Here is a 19,541-nt window from a genome sequence, read left to right as displayed (position 1 = left end):
TATTCCCAGGATGCAAATCCATATAATACCCATGGAAATCCATCACAACCTGTGCAGAGGTGCCACTGCAAATCACAGCGGCTCCTTTGCTCGGGAGCCTCCCTGGTCCCACCACGGGATCACGCACGTGTCTGTCGCAAGCGGCATCTCTGCCTGTCTAACCTCAAATCTGCACTGAGCCTTGTTAGTCACAATTACATTAAATCACATTAAATTGCTCAGCACCTGAGTACACATTTAAAGTAAAACTGCCCATCATTTACGAGCATTCCTAAAGATTAATGACACCTTGTAATTTAACTGAATTATTCCCCTATTATCTGCTAGAATAAATGGAAAGGGAGACGAGTTTCTAAGTAAATGTAACATGATCGCCCTTTCCTGTTTTCTATGAACTTTCTCCTCCCCATCTTTTATCTGCACTGCTAAGCACCGAAAACTTGCATCTGCCGTGCTAAGGAAGGAAGTTGGACCACATCTGGAGTGGTTATAGTGAAAGGTATTCAGTGGCTACAAAGTGAGAGAGACTATCGCTTTTTTAATAACCGAAAAAAGCTTTGCCGAGTAAAACCTTCACACACGTGGATGGCTTTCTCCCTCTTTTCATCTCAGTGCAGCAGGACTTTGAGGGGTGGAGGTAACAGCTCAATGAAATAGGTTTGTTATCTCTGACTCATCCCTTCGCTGCCGCTTGCTCCATTCCCTGCTAATGGCCATGGCAGCCGGAGCCACAGATTACCTGCAGTATGGTCAAAGCCTCCTGATGCCCGGGCACAAACCTCAACAAAACCAAGAGTCGCTCAGCAGGGACCTTCCTGCTGGCACCAGCAGTTGAGTCAGACACCTGTGTTAACCTTTCAGGGTTTATCTCAATGAGCAAGGGGCGGTCTAGTTTCAGGTGGCAAATGATTGGGGTACGAGGGCAAAAGGAGATGAAAGCCCTGTTGCCACCACTACCCACACATGGCTTTCTGCAGCCGAAAGAGAGAGATCCTCTGCTGCCGAAACACAGGGGGACAGCTCTAGGCTTGCAACTTGAAATTAAGATTGTTTATAACCCATCTTTTCCATTCCAAAAGACCTTTTTTTTTTCTTTTGTAATGAGGAGACAAATGTCAGGCTTGACTCATTCTCCGTGAAATGCAGCCCTGAAATGGAGCGCTCTATTTTAAGAATTGCCACCTACCACAAGGGACTTGAAGGATGTGACGGCTTTCAAAACCTCTTCGTGATCTGCATGCGCCTCCTAGTGAAGTGAAGGGAGAGAAAAAACCCTCAGCCACCAGCACCCACCCTGCACAGCACCCATGCCCCAGCACACCTGCAGAGCTCACAGGGCTCAGGGTGCAGGCAGCGTGGGCTGCAACAGGGGGCCAAAATCCCCCAGGTACCTTCCTCACCACCCTGTTCAGCGTGACGTGGTTTAAAGCAGCTATGCAACTCGTTGATAGCCATTTAATCAGTGTTAAGTGGCCAGAGGGAGAGCAGATACGATTTTACTTAGAACAAACTCGTCTTGCCAAGAAAATCAACCAAAACAGGCAGAGGTGCAGGGTGGATTTCTGGTTTCACCTTCAGGAAGGAAAATTCCCTTGGCATGCAAGGTATTCCAGCTCATCAAGGGTGGGATTTCCATGAGCATCAGTGCTCACCTCCGGGTTTAAGGGAGGGCACGTCTGAGCTGAGAGTTCTTGGGCCAAGGAGGGGAAAGCAGGATGCTGCCCCTTATCTCTGACCACAGCTGCATGCCAGTACTCTCCTAGCACCTTCTCCTGGAGCTAGGGCTAATCATAAGCTCTTCGCCATCCAGTCCTCATGCCAAGCAACTCCTAAGGCGCCTAGGTTGTAACGGAGCTGTCCCTGCAGCTGGCAGAGGCTGCCTGGGATCACTCACTTCTGAATCCAGGATGAGGGCTGCCCTGTCTCCAGCAGTACAGGGAATGCTATAGTATAAATCCACACTGCATACATCTATACTGCATGCATCCATACTCTTCCCACAGCATCGCAGCTTAAGCTTCAACCCTACTGATTCATGCAACAAACCTCCCACACTCAGCTTAGAAACTAAGAGAAATAGCTGGCGTCGGTGTCCCCGAATCCACTGCCCTCCCCATAAAGCATCCTGCCAAGAGCATGGTGTCTCTGTACGGGCATGGTGGCTTCAGCCAAGCTCAGCTCAGTCCCTGCAGCTCAGCTAAGCCAGGTGCGAGCAGGACAGGTCAGGTCTGCAGTGTGCCAACAGAAAAAAACACTGGCTCGAGCACACAGGTGTTAATCCTCTGGCTGGGATGTAGATTTGAGGAATTAACTGGTAACTGATACTGGAAGAGGGGGAAAAGAAGGTTAAAAATAGACTGGTACTCTGTTTCCTTCACCTCCTTGCACCACCGCTGAGGTCTGCAGCACCGTGGCTGGAGTGCCCAGCAGAGCTCCAGCAGCAGCGATCTCCACAGCCCCCGAGGGAGATACGTCCTAAAGCACATCTGCCACCTGCCAAGTAAGTCTATGTCCCCCTCGCTACTCCCCCTGCTCCCAGGCACTGGCTCCTCTGCCCTGTGTCTGCGCCCACTGCCAGATCCAAGCCTGCCTGCGCAGCTCTGCCTGCACCCTGGAGCACAAGCCTCGGGCGAGGGGTGGGGATGTGCCTGCGAGCTGCAGGAGAGAGCAGCGGGGATAGGAATCTCATGAAATGATAATACGCTGATGCATGACCCGCTGTGCAAATAAATACCAGCCGTAGCCTGACCCTGAACTCTGCTCTTGCTTGTGCTGGAAATGGCCCTTCTTCGGGGAAGGGCTGGGGTGAAGAGCGGGCAATGCCTTCCCAAAATATCCCCCACGCTCCACCATCTTCCCACTCTTAATCTGAAAGGTAGATGATGTCCCACAGAGGTGGGACACCTCCTTGGAGGGGTGGTAAGTACTTTCACAATGTGGTGCTCAAATACCAAGGGGCAGAGGTATGTCTCCCAGCACAGCAACAGCTCTTGCAGCATCAAGGGGCACAGTCCTGCATCCCACCTACCTCCATGTGCCTCTCCAGCTCCTGCAGCAGCGTCACATATTTATCCAGCCTCAGGAAGGGTTTGCTGAGGCTCGTGGTTAAGATGAGAATGCCTGGGTTGGCCGCACCCTGGCTCTCCATGAACTTCTCCAGCTCATCACTATAAATAGAGACAACAAGAAGAAGGAAGACTCGCCACCATTGAGGGCTGCATTTTGCTGCCTCCCACGCTCTCCCGAGGGCTGGGGCTCTGCTCCCAGCTGCGCCTTTTTAAAGGAAGCTCAGCTTCCCCTCCGAGCACCCGCCGCCGCAGGGCAGGCAGGGAGCTGTGAACTTCCAGCCCAGCGAGACCCCGCTCCCTGGGGAGGATGCTGTGTGGCGGCGGGTGCTGGTGTGCACAGCCCCCGGGGTATGACGGTGCCAGCAGCCGGCCCCTCAGCACAGTAAGGCAGCAGGGGCCAGGCATCGCCGGGGCTGGTGCTGTGCTGGAGGATGCGCCAGCAACAGGCCAGGACCCTGCTGGGAGCCGTGACGCAGGTGTGAGCCCATACGCTGCTCCAGAACACATGGCTTGTGCGTGTCAGCACATTTGCCAAAGCTGGTTCCTTGCCTGATTTAAGGAAAGGGGTCAGACTGAGGAACCACACCAAAGAGTCATTTACAGGAGCCAGGATTTTCATGAGGCTGAACTAAAGCTGGATTTCAGCAAGTAAGTAAATATATTGTGAGTTCCCATTACGGAATGGGAAGACTTAAGCAGTATGGCAGGGGTCCTGGCTTTCACGTCACTGCAGGGAAGACAGCAAAACTCCATTAGGGATGACACAGATGTAACTTTTTGACTCAGCGTGCTCTTTAGCAGGACCTCACACAAATTCAGGCGTCTACTCAAGCGGGAGTTGTTGAAGGAAGATGTTATTACTGCCATCTACCAACAACCCTGCAAATCAACCACTGGGTTGAACAGCAGCTCAATTGTTAAACTGGGTAGCTCCAGGTGACTTGATGACCACCCTCCTTTTACAACAATGTGCCCCATGCTGTAGTGCCACAGGGAAGACACACTCCCATCTGCTGGGGTGTGAGCACTTTGGCAGTGCCTCTGAAACAGCACCTGCGTCCTTTAGCAAGTAACGATCATAGGAGATGCTACTGCAAGGGCTGAGGTTGCCTGTTTTACTCAAGGTAAGAGTCCTGTGAGACAGAGACACCTGTGAGACCAGCTCTGAAGACAAGCAGCACGAGCTGTCTCCACGCTGGAGCTGAGAGGCTACGCTTAAGAGCCCAAAGCCCCAGCAGTTTTCCCAACAGCAGGATCCCAGGTTATCTCCTTGCTCTATTATCAAAACACAGGTCAAAAGCCATGCCAGGCCAAGTATTAATAATAAAGTTAACTTTTTAAAGGAGGGATTTCAGTCTGAATCTCTTCCTCCAGCACTCACCTGTGTTGCGTGAGGACGCTGACTGCGGACGGGTGGTTAGCACAGTACGTCAGGTACAGGGACCTGAACTGGGGCATCAGGCTCATGAAACAGCCTCCCACGCGCTGCTGGTTCTCAGGGAGCCTATGGACACCAACACACCAGCCAAAACATGAAGCCTCTTGATCTGCACCCTGCAGCTATAGCACTCTCGGGTATCTGCCCAGGAGCCACCCGCTGCATGGGGACATTCCCAGGTCACCACGTAACTGCAGCACCGAGCAACATACCCACGCCTGCCACTGGGGAGGAGGAAGAAGGAGGAGGTCCAGATGGGACCGGGCTTCTGTGGTGCAGACAGTGAGTATCACAACCTCACGCATGGCCTGTCCCATCAGCAGAGCTGCAGCTGGGATGCCTCACCCACTGCGGCTGGTGAGGATATGCTGGAAAGCACTGGGTGCAACAGAGGGGTGGTCCCACCATCTGGGCTGCCCATGAATATGAGAGGAGATGGAGAGGGAAAGCCACACCCTGAATACATTTCCAGTATTCAATCTTCTCCCCATCTCTTTTCAGCCCTTCCAAGGCGAGGCTGGGCTAAGGCTGCACACGTGTGCCAGCCTCCCCGTGGGAAGTTATTACCTCTAATAACTTGCTGCTTGCTCCCTGGCAATCCCCACCTTCGTGCCTGCCAGATCTCCCACCCTGCGTGTGTCTGCACCTTGGTCTAGTGACACCTTCCTGTCAGGCCTAGTGACACCCTCATTCAAGAGATGCCTTAACAGCAGAAATGTCAGAGTTCCTCCTACCTTCCCTCCTGCCAAAGCACTACCTGCTGCCTTTCTCCAATCCTGTTATTGTCTTCTATATTTAACAAGTCTAAGACAGCAGCCAGGAGGAACATTAATGAACATGTCTTTCTATTATTTTTAGCTGCAGCTTAATAGCTCAACACCCCCAGCACTACGGCAAGAGCTTACTTCGCAACTTCTTCCAAGGCTTGGTTCAGTGTTTGCTGAAATGCAGAGATTTCTTCCACGTTTCCCAGCAGCGACGCGATGTCCACGGCACTGAGCCTAGAAGAGTCAAATCACCAATTAGCATCAAAGAGATGTTGCTCTCAGGAGTACCCCCATGGTATTTGTAAGCAGGCCTTCCAAAAAGACCCAAAGACTTCTTTCCCCAGATACAATATCAGGTATGAGAAAACACAAAATCCATGATCTGTGAGCTACAGACCACAGCCTCCCGAAGATATCTGCTGTCAAGGATTATCTTAATTGAATTTTAATCGCTCAATCACACTAATCTTCTCAGACGTTTAGCTGTCTAATAGGCATAGACAGATGGGATTTCAAGCAGGGGTGGGGAGGGAGGTGTGTGCACAGACACAAAGACACCTTTGTCTTCAGGGACTCATGTTGTGGGTTTTCCTACAAAAGGAGGGTCCTACATAGCAGCCCCTCAGGTAGGGGCTGCTTTGTTCCTTGAGTGACATGGGATTTTTTTCTAGCCAAAATCAATGTGTCTGCTTCTGTCGTCCGCAGAGCCATCCTCAGAGTCTCTCGTACCACCCCCATTTAAGCCACTGCTTAATGCCAAGGCTGAAAGCATGAGAAATGTTCACAGCTGAATACATCCCGTGTGAAGATACAGGGAAGGAAAGAGAGATTTAAATACAAAGGACTTAAGACACCACTCTCGCATGTTTCTGGACTGGACAACGTCTAAACATGTGCCCTCCAACCGTGATGCCCACGGCTGCCCAGTCCTGCAGTATGCTCAGCCTGAGGGACCCTGGCCCCAAACACAGCCACAGGGACGGGGTCGCTGAGCTGGCACCGTTCGGAAGAGATGACTGTAAAGCTGAAGCACTAAGTAGGAGGTGAAGTTAATTGCACTGGGTCCTTTATGCAGGGTAAAACTATCATTGGCCATCTTATGAGGGGCACCAGCGTGCTGCCTGTCACTGCCTGGGTGAGGACAGGACGGCGTGTGTTTGCTCTGCACCACACTCTCCAGCACGGTTGGAAAACACACCGGCTTATTTCCGCAGGTAAGCCCTGACAAAGTCCTCCAGCCACCCTGGCATTGCTCAGGCCGCAAAGGATGGCAGCATGCTCCTCCCAAGCACGCAGGTACTCAGTGACGATGGCTGCGCAGATGGGGAGACAGAGGAGTAATTTCTTGCTCAGCAGCAGTTTGGATTTAGCGAGAAGCAATCTAGCTGCAGAGAATACCTGACACTGCGTGTGAAATGAAGAGATGATGAGGAGATGCCGCTTGGGGCTGAGAAGTCACAACAAGGCAAATTACAAGGGAAGAAGCCATGCAAGGCATACTGCCGGGAAACACACATGCCAGGACAGCCACACAGGAGCTTGCAGATGGGTTGTAACAGCCAGCCCTCTACCAGACGAAAATGCCCATCTCTAACAGCCCAATGCCTGCACAGTCACTGAGGAATAGGAAAGAGCAGAAACCTGTACAACGTGGGGTTTTTTTCTGGTTGACAGAAGGGATGAGGCTTTACAAGAAGAGCAGTAATAGTCCCTAAGCATTCAAAAGCAACTATGGTCAATTTACAGGGTTCTCTCCACCTCGGATGCCCTTATATCTTACTTATCATAAGACTGGAGGGGTCTTAAGTAAGTTCCCAGAAGTGACTGCAGTTCCTTCGCATAATCTCGTTCTGTTTCCAGAATATTTTGCAACACCTAGGGTGAGAGACAGAGCACTGAGTAGATCTTAGTACTAGCAACTAGTCAAAGGAACATGACATCAGCTTCCAAGTGTGGAAAAGCATGGAAGTGTATTTTAAGTCCATGAATTACAATTGTTAATGCAGAACCCAGAACATTCAGGAAAGCCCTGGGGGTCTGATTTTGGGATTTTACTTTTCAAACTGGAGGGGCTCTGGATAGCAGGTGTTAAGGGCTGCTTCTTCTTCAATGTCTTCAATGAAGACAATCTCAGTTTGGACCCGAGTTTAGTATTTGACCCCCGAGAGGTTCATGCCTAACCCTGCATGCATAACTGGCTGCCAAGGTATGCAAACAAACGATTCGTGCATGCATCCTGGGAGCACCGTTTGCACGAATGCACGCAACAATTTAATAAAATGCAACAGTGGCTGGACCAAGGACGGCTCCGGCGACAGCTCCAGCCAGGGCACAGCTCACTTGTCATTTCAAGGATGTGCTGAGTTGGGTTTGGTCCTACTAATCCATATCAACAGCCACTTTGTCTCTGGCAGCAGGGTAGGCAAACCCACTGCCTGCATGCTCCTAGTTAGCACTCAAGTTCCTCTGTGTAGAAGAGGTCTGGAGACAGTGGAGGTGGTTCCCAGCTCCCTGGACATATTGTTTCTGCTTTGCTTGAAATATATTTAGACATGCTGATGAGCACATTTCAGCTCCAGCACCAAGAGCCAGGGACGTTCACATGCAGGCATTTTAACTCTTTTATACCATAGGGCTTGCTCTAGCCTGGACACAGGAGGAAGGTACCTGCTCCCCTTTGCCAGACCACGATTCCAGTACCAAGACTGTGGAGGAGGTGATGTTTCTCCACCCCTTCTGCAGCCGCAGTTCATAGCCCCACAGACTGAGCTGCTCAAAGCAAGCCCAGTTAACGAGCCAGACTGTTTGCTGCCCCTTCTCCAAGGGCTGCAGCTGCTGGCAGAGGGCAGGCAGCTCAAGGTGCAACATCTCCAACCAAACCCAAGAAAGGGATCGTGGATGAGAACTCCAATTTGGCGTGCTTCAGGCCGTGACATCATCTCCCCATCTTCATTAACAGGAGATAGTGGGCAGTCAATGGTAAGGACTGGACCAGAGATATTGTGCTTTATTCCTAAACACTAATCTCAAAACTGCCACCTCTGCTGTATTATCTCCACTTCGAGTCTCTCCTTTTGACATCTTGCATCAACTTCCATTTGTGGGTTATTGTCTCGACAGCCCTGAATCAAGGAAATGGCAACAGCTGCATTTAAATACAGAGTCGCATCCCCAACTGTTACAAATTGCTTCAATGATTTCTGAAGGAAGAAGCCAGTTCAGAAGATTAATAATATGCTACTTATTAAAATGTAGGGTCAGCACTTTAAAACTTACCACAGGGTAATAATTCTTTGTCAGCTGAGTGCTTTCAAGTCCTTTTAATGCTTTGGGAGAGAGTGGTTTATCTGTACAAAAAAATACATCAATAAATTACAGTGCACAGCTCTCATTATTCCAGCAGGAAAAGTCACGGCTGCGTCATGTCCCGCAAACATAACTTCACTTCTGTAAACACAGAACTTCAATTGCAGGGTTTGTCTGCCTGCTTCAGCAAAACCAGGAGCAAAGCGACAGCGCGCATGATGCTGAAGGTAGCCGAGCAAGTCGCGCCAGAAGCTGCGCACAGCTTCTGCTAACTAACTTCCAGGTTTGCTCCGAAATCCCTGGCAGCAGCCCAGCGTCTGGCACTGTTTGGAGCTACGGCGTGGCTTCACCCGACCCACAAAATTTGGGTTTTAAAACCGTGTGTCTATCAGAAATGCTGGATACAGCGTTTAGTTTCAGGTGATTCACCAGGCACTTGAAGCCAGCACCAATCCATACGCTGAACCCTGATCCCCGCAATCATTCGCCATGCAAAACCCTGCTCTGAACGAAGGTAGATTTGAATAAAAACCTCACACAAACCTGAAAGTCAATTCTCACCTTCTCCATTTGCTAAATCCCTATGTATGCCCCCAGCGTGGTACCCACATGCACAAGTCCCTCTCCATTCTTCCTTCCCTAGAGAAGCCCATTCCCTGTCAGTAGCAGGGCTTTGCCAGCTCTCCCAGTACCTCAGCGGCCCCGTTACCCCTCCGGACTGGGAGAGGTCGGCAGCGCGAGGCACGCTGCACATCTTGTTCCAAAACGCCTCTGTGCCGTGCGGAGCAGCCCGGCTCTCCTTTCTCCCTGCAGTCACTCATGAAGGCAATTACTTCCACACCGATAGCAGAGGAGAAGCTTGAAATTGATAAATTTAGCCCCTGGAAACCACAGCTTGACGTATTGTCTAATTATTGCCCTTGTAGAGTTTCCTGTCACTTCCAGACAGGAGCTCTGTGCCTCATTTAAAGGCCTGGAGGAGCTGTGCCACACAGCTAGTTATTTCCACCCAAAGGGCATGCCTAGGACACAGCGGAGGTACAGACATTGCTGAAAAACAAGTCACTCCACTGAGAGTGACAAGTCTCGCACTTGGGAGGCGAGGAAAGCTGCTCCCGCTGGCTGGCAGCGAGGGCTCCCCTCGGGCTGCAACCCCCAGGCCGCGGTCCTGGGGCAGGAGAGTTAGCTGATGGTCCCTACATCCATCACTCGTCCTCAGCAAGCAGAGACCAGGGAAATGAACCCTCCTCCCATATGAAACGGATGCTGGAGGGATGATCTGGAGGGAAAAGCTCTGCAGATAAAAGACTCCTACATGAGGATCAATGGGGGACGTCCTTCGCTTCAATGAGGTGCCATTATTTCACGTAGCTCCCATCTGATTTTCCCCACAGGACTGAAGCTTGCTCTCCTTTTTTTTAAAACATTTCTCTCCTCCACTCACTGACTTAATTAGTGATTCCTGGGTTGTGCTAGACAAGCCTTCAATCTCTGCTGCAACGTCCTGCTCCAGCTCAGACATCATTTCCCAGAGGGAAACAGTGGGAGATGAGATATCCTAACAATGATTTTTTCATTTAGAATTAAATAAAAACTGGCCTAATTCTGAGCACTCGCTCATTAATTGTATTCTTCCCTCCTCTGCTTTTTTCTTGCCAGTGTGGGAGCAAGGACGTCTAACAGGGGTTGTACATACTGCAACCACTTTGCAGACCACCCCTGATATCTCACAGTGTTTGAGGCCAGGTCTGATCCCAAGCCATAAAGCCTGCAGTGAGAACACAACAGGTCTCTGTCTAGGGTAAGCTCTCAAGGCACATTAAGGAATTAAAGTTGGATTTTGTAAAAAAAAAAAAAAAAAACAAATTTACTGTCACACAATGGCCTCGGAAGCACAAGAGGATGAGCTGCTTAAATGGATACGTAACGCTACAGGGCAGCTAGCCAGGGGCATGCTTCATGTCATCATCACCCTGCATCTGGTTAAAATCACATCCCATAAAATGTTAAGGACACTCAAGACGAAGCTCAGTAAAGGCAGATATCATCAGATGGGTTGTCCCCTCCCTCTTCCTTTCTCATGATCGCAGCAGAAGATGCGTCTGGAGGAAAATACACTGCGCAAAACCAGCCATCACTATGGCCGAAACCAGGGGACAGTTCCCTGTGGCCATATAGTTTTTGTTGGTTCCCTCACTGTGACCATGAGCATCTGTTCCACCACCGCCAGAAATGGCAGGATCAAACGCAAATACCTCGCCTGACCGAGGTCTCTAACAAAGAGCTAGTTCTGTGCTCAGACACTGGAATGACCTGGCAGCTCCCTAGGACAACTGGGACCCACGCCGCCATCTCCAGCCTCGTCCTCTGGTGACACCCCCGCTCCCGTGCCCCTGGGGCTCGGGGGAGCAATAGGAAGGCACGATGTGCTGGGGGAGAGGGTGAAGCAGCTCTCAAAGAACTCATGCTAAAGACCAGGCTTTACCCTTCTGGCCTCGTTCATCCTTCCATAACTGCTGCTTTAAGGACACAAACGGTCCTTAATGAACAGCAGCAATTTCCCAAAGGCACAAGGACCCACACCGCATTATACTGCTGTCATTCAATCAGTCCGTGAAAGCAATTCGCTTACCGGTGGATTTGATTTCTCTGACGTAGTTGCTTGGGAACCAGCCTGTTTTTCCATTCAAGGTTCCTTCCCACCAGCCCCCTTCTTCAACCCGGGTGACATAAATAATGTCTCCTTTGTTAACGGAGAGTTCATCCTCATTGGTCTGCTTAAAATTGAACCTGGCCTTTACCACCAGCTGATGACTGCCATTCTCGGTCATCTCCTAAGGAAAAAAACATGGAAAAACATCAGTAAACAGTCCAAAAAAGCAAAAGCCACTAAGACAAGCTATTGTTCTTTGTTGTGACAGCTGTTTTTTCAGTACTGCTCTTTATAACAGCAATCATGTTTTGCTTTTGTCTTGCACTCCTAACAGAGGACCACAAGGTTCCTCCCAAGCATTCATTTAGTTTCACAACACAACAGAGAGCAGATAAGAATCGCTCTTCCCATGTCACAGAGGTTTGCAGAAGACACAAGACTCTCTCTAGCCCAGGCAGCAAAGCCGTGATGGAGATCAGGGGACAACAAGCCCCTCTGGCATGCTCCACCCAGAGGTACCACTCACACCCCTCTAAAAACAAACACCCCACAGCCACCAAACCCTTGATGAGATGTTAAATGAAGGATACCACAGGCTTGGACTGCCTCCTGGACACCTTCTCTGACTGTGAAGCGTTGCTGTTGGAGTCAGCGTGGGGACCTCCAGCCGCAGAGCTAAGAGACGACAGATGTGAACATGGCCCTTTCGACGGCTGCTCTGGTGAAGCAAAAACAACATCTGAGCTTTACCCAACTGCCCACCATACCCCTGCACCACAGCAAAGCAAAGAATAAAGCCTGTAAAGAAATCAGGAACAAGGCACAACAGTTGAAGGAGCATCTATTGGAACAGAGCAGCACGTGCACTGAGTCTCCAGCGTGGGTACTACTCCTAGTCGAACGTGAGATTGGTTTTGCTGGTCTGGGTGAACCCTTGCTGGTCTGGGTTAACCCTTCCATGATGGTAGAAGTTGAATTGTATCCTGAGGCACTCCTAGGTCATGCCAGCTCTGCAGCCACGCATCTGATCACGGCATTTTTTTTTAAATCCCCCTTAAAAATGTTGAAAAATAGAATAATACTCAGCCGAATGCTGCCCAGTTGGGAGTGTTTCTGGGATCCAAGTAAGCACTTTGTAGGTGTTTCAAAGTTTAGCTTGCAAGTGTGTCCTCTTAGGTCACCAACACAGCTGCAGCGTGGGCTTCGCTGCCGAGGGGAGAAGAATGCTGAACAGCTGGTCAACACAATCGCTCCTCTAATCAGATGAGTCCTGCTGGGTTCATTACACAGCTGGAAGAGGCTGGACATAATTTTGATTACCGTTCGTGGACGGCTGCCGTTAGCCACGTGAGCGAGGGATTCACAGCCCGCTCAGGAAGGACAGGAGTGTCACCCCCAGGAGAAGCACAGCCCACAGAAAGGCTCAGACCAGCCCGGCAGCTCTTGGAGTTGCCTCCTTCACATGCTCGAAGCGCCTCGCTTTGCAGACTAGTCTCTGGGCTTCCTCCTGACACCACGTGCCTGGTGCTGGAAATAATGCTGTTACTCTGCCACATACCTATTTTTCACGATCAGGGATTTGTTTCTATATTGATGCCAAAAATTTGCTAGAGGGCAAAAAGTTTCCTGGTCACACCTGCCCTGTGCTGAGACTGCGTCAGTGGCCTTGTCACCAAGACCAGTCCCAGCTCCTGCAGGACCTGGCAGCGTTCAGCCCCAGAATACTGCTTGGATGCTGCAGAGCGGCAAAAACGTGGGATTCAAGACACCCAGTAATTTCCAGTACTTCTCTGCTACAGTACCTCATACCACACTGTGGGACAACCCTCAGATCACCTCCTTTCTGCCTGCCATGGTGCTCAAATGAAGTAACGGCAGATATTATCATTTCAGTAAATCGTGAAGTACTTTTGAGATTTGCCTTGTAGCTTCTTTTTAGATTTGAGAACCCTTCTGTATCCCAGAGCCGTTCTTTTCCACCTGCGATGCAGACCTAGCATGCCCATGGACCTCAAAAGGAGGACAGAGAAGAGCAGCCCGCGGCCTGCAGATGCCCCTTTGCTGGGTGTGCAGGGCCCCTGGGTAACGTCTGGAGTTGTTCTCTGAAGACGCTGCGAGAGGAGAGGGCGGCCAAGCCACGAAGCCTGCGCAGGAACCAGAAAACACAAACTCTAAGGCTGCTGTGTCCCCGTTCTCCTCCAGTCTGCATGTCAACATGGAAAAATCATTCCAAAGGGGAAGTTTGGTGGGAGTTACAGGAACTCAGCTGGGTTTTTATTCTCCCCAGAGGATTTTTGTTTCAATAGAAAAACACCTCATCCTCAGATTGGACCTGGAGCAACACAAACTGTGAGCTCTTGAGGAATGGACTTGCTTTGTCTTTCTCCAAGGCCTTGCACAATGGGAACCAGGTCCGTGACTATGACTTCCAGGCGCCGCTGCCTCACAAACCCCATCGCACCGCTTCCTCGGTCCTTGCTCCAGCGATGGACAGCATCCACATGAGAACTCTGCGCTGTCTGTGAGCCAGTTTTCTCTCTGGCCCTGCTCGTCACCCAACGGCCCGATGACCGCACGGTGAATTCCCAGCTCCCTGGGCTGCAGCAACAGCAAACCCCCTCCGCATGGAAAACCCACTTTGCAAACACAGAGACGGTGTTTTTTTTAATCTGAAACATCCTGATATTTGAGCAGGAGCGGTTTCGGCTGCTCCCGACAACTCACAGGCCAGGAGGGGTGGCCAGCTGCCAGCGTGAGATGTTCTTCCTCTGATTCCTTCTAAAAAGGGAGGGCGTAAACCACGAGTCCAGACTTCTCCGCTTATTCAAGCCATCAGCAACAATCCCACGGAAATGACTCGGTTACTGTAGATTTTATGCTTCTCCCTGCCCCTCCCAATCTTCCAAAGATTTTATAAATATCTGCAGCAACCTAGAAACAAATGTAAAACTGACTTTGACAGTTTGGCAGGGAAGCGTATCATTTATATTGCATCATGACAGCGTCCTATTTTATGCCTGGTCCAGCATGGAACACTGCTGCCATATGTTGCTTAAACTACGGTTAAAATAGCTGGGTTTTCTGCTCACATTCCTACACTATTTTTGGCAGATGAGGCTCGCCTGATCCAGCACAGCTGGTTTTTCTCCCCTGCCCTCTCTTTCAGATAAAAGCATCAAGCTCTGTACTGCTCTTATGTGACGGACAGCTGCTGAACTCTGAGTTTATCTGCTACAAACGATGCCTCTCGTTATTCGCATAACAAGATCCACGAAGACACAAGGATTTGGAGTTCAAATGGATGCTCAGAAACACCTTCTCACAGCATTTCCTTCACTGTCAACTGCTTCACTCTGCCTCCAACAAGGGCGTCAGGATGCAGTGGCTCTGTGAGTGTCGGGATGCGCAGGCATGCCGGAGCCATGGCTGTACCAGGAACTGCAGTATCCAGCACAGGCTTGTCCTGGTGCTCTGTTCAGCCCTTGGCCTCCGGCGAGACGGACAAACCAGGCCATCTGCAGTGGTGCTTTGTAGGACACTGGCTCTTGCTTCTCAGGAACTTGGCCAAGCCACCAAAAAGCAAACGTTTTAGACATGTATTTATTTTACCCTGTACTTTTCCCAAGGGTGCTCTCTGCCTGAGCAGCTAATTATATCGCAGGCATTGCGCTTTTTAACATTTAAACAGAGAAAGCATATGTTCAAACAGATGTTTGCCATGAAACCAAGAGGATCCCCGCTTCCCTATCGCCCTGTCGGTAACGTGTGATAGAAACTATTCCCCAGGAAAGCCACATCCCGAGCCTCGCACGGTGACTGCACGGGGGAGCTGGGACCCGGGTGGCTGCAAGAAGCGAGCTGGGGCTGTAAGTAACGGGACTGCTGCGACAAGGGACTGCAGCCTCACTGCCCCACGGGCACAGAGCCCACTGCACCCCTCCAGTCCAGCAACAGGCAAGCACAGAGGCAGGCTCTTCTTCTTTTTGCTTTCTGAATAATGATGCTAACATCACTCATAATGACAGCGTTTGCAAGGGCTGCTCCCTCTCTAGGTAACCCGTATTTTATAACCCCCACCACACTGAACTGCAAGAGCTTTCTACTTGGGGTCACCGGGTGCCATCATTTCATGGAGAGGCTGTAAGGGGATGTGCTGAGCCTGAATTCATCGCTGACTTGTTGGGAGCGAACTGGCAGCACGGCGGAGTGCTGGCTGCAGAACGGCACTCGAAGAACCTGTATTTCTTCAGAGCAGCATTATACACACACACACATCCCTGTGTGTACACATGTACATATATTATTAGTAGCATGCATTATATATGTCATTATACATTATATATTATTATCATATATATATGGTGCTGTTTATATAACTTATACAGTGGTTTATATAATGTATAAATATAGTATGTATTTTTTATGATCTTATAAACCCTTGCCTCAGAACAGAACAGAGGAAGAAGGGAGGCTAGGGTGCAGTCCCAGCAACGAGGTTGTTTCACTGAACACCTGAGCAGCTTCTGTACCAGCAGAAGAGAACCCAAAGGCAAAAAACTCAGTTGAAGGAGTAGTGAAACAACTGAGAATATCACCACCAAGCAAATCCAGGCAAAACACATTAAGTCAACAGAAAAACCTTCCCATGAAAGGAAAATAACTGGTTTGGGGTTTGAATTTTTCTCCTTTTAATCACCTAAAATGTAATCTGCAACAGGGAAATCAAACTCTCCTTCTGGTGCTGGACTTCGGCGGATGTGCAGGAGACTCTGTGCACATCTGCTTGCATGACAGGGGGCCATAAACGCTTTCCACCCTGCCAACTCCTTCCAGCTCAGCGCAGACCTGCTCCTGAGACCCTCAGCAAAGAGACCCTGGCCCTCTCACCCCTCTCCAGAGTATCACGCCATCATCATCCTCCCCGATGAACTCCCTTCACAGCCTACGGGACTGAGTACCCGTTCAAAGCAACCTGTAGGGAACAGCTACATGTCTGAGGTGGAAACAAGAAGAGCTGATTCGCTTTGCTTCCACAGCCCACTCCTGCACCCAGGGAGGCAGGACAAGCCATCAGCTTGATTCTCAAATCCGGCAGCCTACTCCACAGACCCAGGGAGAGGAGAGAGAGAAACATCAATACAATCGACTGAGCATCTGGCAACGATGTCTGTTTTGACATTCAGTAAAGATATTACGCAGATGGATCTGTTTTTCTCTTCGGCTTTAAAACGCACTATTTCAAACCTGATATTTGCATCGTGGGAGGTGCACGCTCATTTACACCAGGGTTTACTTATGATGACCTACTTCAAGGTCCCTTAATACTGTCAAAACCCAGCAGAGGTCCCTTAGTGTAAAGTGATAATCAAGCTCTGCAAAGTGCACGCAGCAACTATGAAATGCCACATCTAAACCCGGAGTTGGGAGAAGCATGAAATGTCGATTCCACCGTCCAGCATCAGTGCTGGCAGCACAATCTGCCAAGCCTCCAGAAATTATCATAAACTAGGAATTATTAAAAAAAAACCCAAACAGCCGAGCATACATACGAGACAGAATTTCATAAGACAACAGAAAAAAAACCCTTTTTTCTTACCTTCAGTAGCTTTATTTACAGCTGTTAATGTGCTCAGGACCTTGGAGAACTGTTCTCCGGTGTACAAATCATGTGGATCAAACACCTGCAAAAGAGGTACTTGGTCAGTTGAGCCGAAACATCTCACTCCGGCCATCTGAGCAGCCCACGCAGAGGGTGACAGTGAGGATTAAGTAGCCTGTATGTCTCTGCAGGGAAAGGGTGTTTATTCAGGGCTGACAAGTCCCATTTCCTTTATAGCGAGTGAATTCCGGGGACACCGGTGGCAGGCGGCATGGGAAGGGCAGGGGGACCCGGCGGCATTTGGAGCGTAACGCTGAAGACAGGGAAGGAAGAAATTGGTGCTGTCTGCAGAGAAGGGATTCCTCAGAAAATCACAGAGAAGGTTATGGCTTGCCTCTAGGGAAGGAGAGAATTTTGCTGCTGTTTCTGTTATCGAAAGCTGAAGAGATTGAGGCTGTGCATACATACGTGTATATACACACGCCTGTCTTCCACAGCAGAAGAAACAAACACACAGAATTGTCTGCTATTGCAATATGGCATAACTAATACATTCACTTTTCTTTTTTTTTACAGGAAGCCCAAACCAGTTATTTTATGTGGAAAAACTCCACTGTAAAGAATTTTGTGTTGCTAAGCCTCAACAGCAAAACAGATGCACATAATTAGCAAGGGCTTATTTTCTGTGACTGCTAACCTGGACCTCGCACACCCAGCCTGTCAGAAATCACCACCAGCACAACCAGGGGCAGTTTGAGTTTCAAAAACACTGCAATTCCCTCTAACACCTGAGAAATGCCCTGAAGTTCATACAGACTGTATGAATGCTACCATTAATGAAGATAAGCGATACAAAAAGTCCCTGTCATTGGTACCACCAAGGCACCATCTGCTAACACCCAAACACACGTTGTCTTGCAGATGGAGACCACAGATCCACAAATCCAATGAACAGGAAAGATGATTTTAAAGGTCTGGCAGACACCATCTACTTACAAACACTTCCGATGGACGAGTGTATCCTGCTAAATAAGCGCACGAGCCTTAATTACCTTTAGGGTAGTACTGCCCTTTAAAATGGCCCTTGTTTTCCACATACAGCTCCTTGAGTACGCCTGGCATACTGTAAATAGGAAGAGGACTGGCCTCTTCTGCAGCCCTGGATGCTTGCGGCATCTCTTCCTCTCGACAGACACATCAGTGCAGTAACAAAGTCCAACATGGGCAGTACAAAGGCCGCTCTTTGCTGAGCAGCAATTTTAAAAATGGACTCAGCCACTCAATACTGGGAGAAAGGCTTTACCCTAAGGAAATTTAATCCACGCTCAGATGGGAACAGCCTTCTGTCGTTACAAATATTAAATCAGTAGCTCTGCAGCTCCGATCGCACCTACCGCTCTGCACATTTCAGGGACCTCCCCACCTACCTTGGGCTGTTTCCCAGCTGATCTACTGCCCACACTCGCTTGGGTTTGCTCCGCTGGACCACGCAGCCCTCCTCCCCTCTGCCAACTGGTGCGTGAACTAATTTTCCTGCCTCGCAATTGCAGGCAGTGCTATCTGAGCATCGCCTCCAGCCCTAAGCAGTGACATTAGTGTCTCCGTGGAAAGGGAGACGGTAACGGAGAGCCCGGGTGTGCGCTGACCCTGTTGGCAGCCACTGGAGGATGCAACGTTGCCTTCACCCTCCTGCCAAGCAGAAGAGGAAAGTAAACCGAGGCTGGGATGCTTGCGTGCATCTCCCTGGTGTGTCATTTTCTCAGTCATATCCTTTTTCTTCCACTTCAGTAAGTCCAGAAAAACAAGTCCTGCCTTGAATGAACGGCTTTTTTTTTTTTTTAAAGGACCAAGGTAGTAGAACACATCCCTGATCCTTCAAGGCACAGAATAATGCTGTAAGCTCAGAGTCATCACACCGGCAAAGTCCAGAGGAAAATGGTGGCAGGAGGGATATGCAAAAAAAACCTGGCACAAAAGCAAGCAGTAACTTTTAGGACTTTGCTTCGTGAAGAAATTGTCTGGAATAGCTACTGTGGAACAATGACTACGTGGAAAACTCTTCTGGATCAGCTACTGTAATGTCAATGTAGGCTGCAGCTTGTGCCAGAATAAATTCATCATACAGAAAAGTCCTCATTTATGAGCTAAAAATTACTTTTCCCAGCACCATCCATCCATAATTCTATTCCTAACTAAAAGACTAAGCTGCTAGGCTGGAATAAAAATAGAGGGGGGAAAAGGCTTTTTTACTCTTAGCTCAGGGAAGATGTGGAGGTGGAGGTGAATAAAACCCCACTGAAACCTCTGGCTGTCATCTGAGGATCTCCATTACAATTCTCTTCCGACTTCCAGAATCCCAGAGCGGGTTCCCCTTGGCGAAACACTCCGGCTGCTCCCGGGGGCAGAGGGAGGTCTCTCCACCGGGAGGGAGAAGCCGCCCCGCCATCCCCATCCCTCCTCCGAAGGGCAGCGGGGGGGGAGAGAAGGGGGGGAGGCGCGGGGCTGGCAGGGCAGTGACCAGAGGAGCACCCAGCTTTTCGGGAAGGGCGAAACATCAAAGCCAGGTGCATCTAGCAAGTTAGTAGCACCCAAAATCCCAGTAGCTGCAGAAAAGTTAGGGGAAGCCGGGCTGTGTCTCCAGCCCCAGGCGTTCATCCGCAGAAAGTATTTCCAGTTGGACCAAACCCCGTCGAACCTCAAGCTGGGTGCA

The 19,541-nt window shown here is 49.9% G+C and overlaps 1 protein-coding gene across 3 annotated transcripts in view; it reads right to left on the bottom strand.

The window, feature by feature from the left end:
- ARHGEF6 (Rac/Cdc42 guanine nucleotide exchange factor (GEF) 6) overlaps positions 1-16,917 on the bottom strand; it is a 29,637-nt gene extending 12,720 nt beyond the window's left edge. The window contains exons 1-9 of one of the 3 annotated variants that reach the window (XM_010150028.1): positions 16,829-16,917; positions 11,850-11,950; positions 11,212-11,413; positions 8,550-8,620; positions 7,054-7,148; positions 5,412-5,507; positions 4,450-4,572; positions 3,029-3,167; positions 1,187-1,246 (exon numbers count right to left, since the gene is read on the bottom strand). In XM_010150028.1, coding sequence (XP_010148330.1) covers positions 1,187-1,246; positions 3,029-3,167; positions 4,450-4,572; positions 5,412-5,507; positions 7,054-7,148; positions 8,550-8,620; positions 11,212-11,410 — 783 coding nt within the window. In that variant the 5' untranslated portion in view covers positions 11,411-11,413; positions 11,850-11,950; positions 16,829-16,917. Of the gene's footprint in view, positions 1-1,186; positions 1,247-3,028; positions 3,168-4,449; positions 4,573-5,411; positions 5,508-7,053; positions 7,149-8,549; positions 8,621-11,211; positions 11,458-11,822; positions 11,951-16,828 lie in introns of those variants that run through there. The other 2 variants (XM_010150029.1, XM_010150027.1) reach the window with 2 other exon arrangements.
- Between the last annotated feature and the right edge of the window lie 2,624 nt (positions 16,918-19,541).

Source organism: Eurypyga helias, unplaced genomic scaffold (genome assembly GCF_000690775.1).
Source record: "Eurypyga helias isolate BGI_N326 unplaced genomic scaffold, ASM69077v1 scaffold43754, whole genome shotgun sequence".
Classification (NCBI taxonomy): domain Eukaryota; kingdom Metazoa; phylum Chordata; class Aves; order Eurypygiformes; family Eurypygidae; genus Eurypyga; species Eurypyga helias.
Note: the sequence above shows the minus strand (reverse complement) of the source record. Positions and strands in the feature narration are given on the sequence as shown.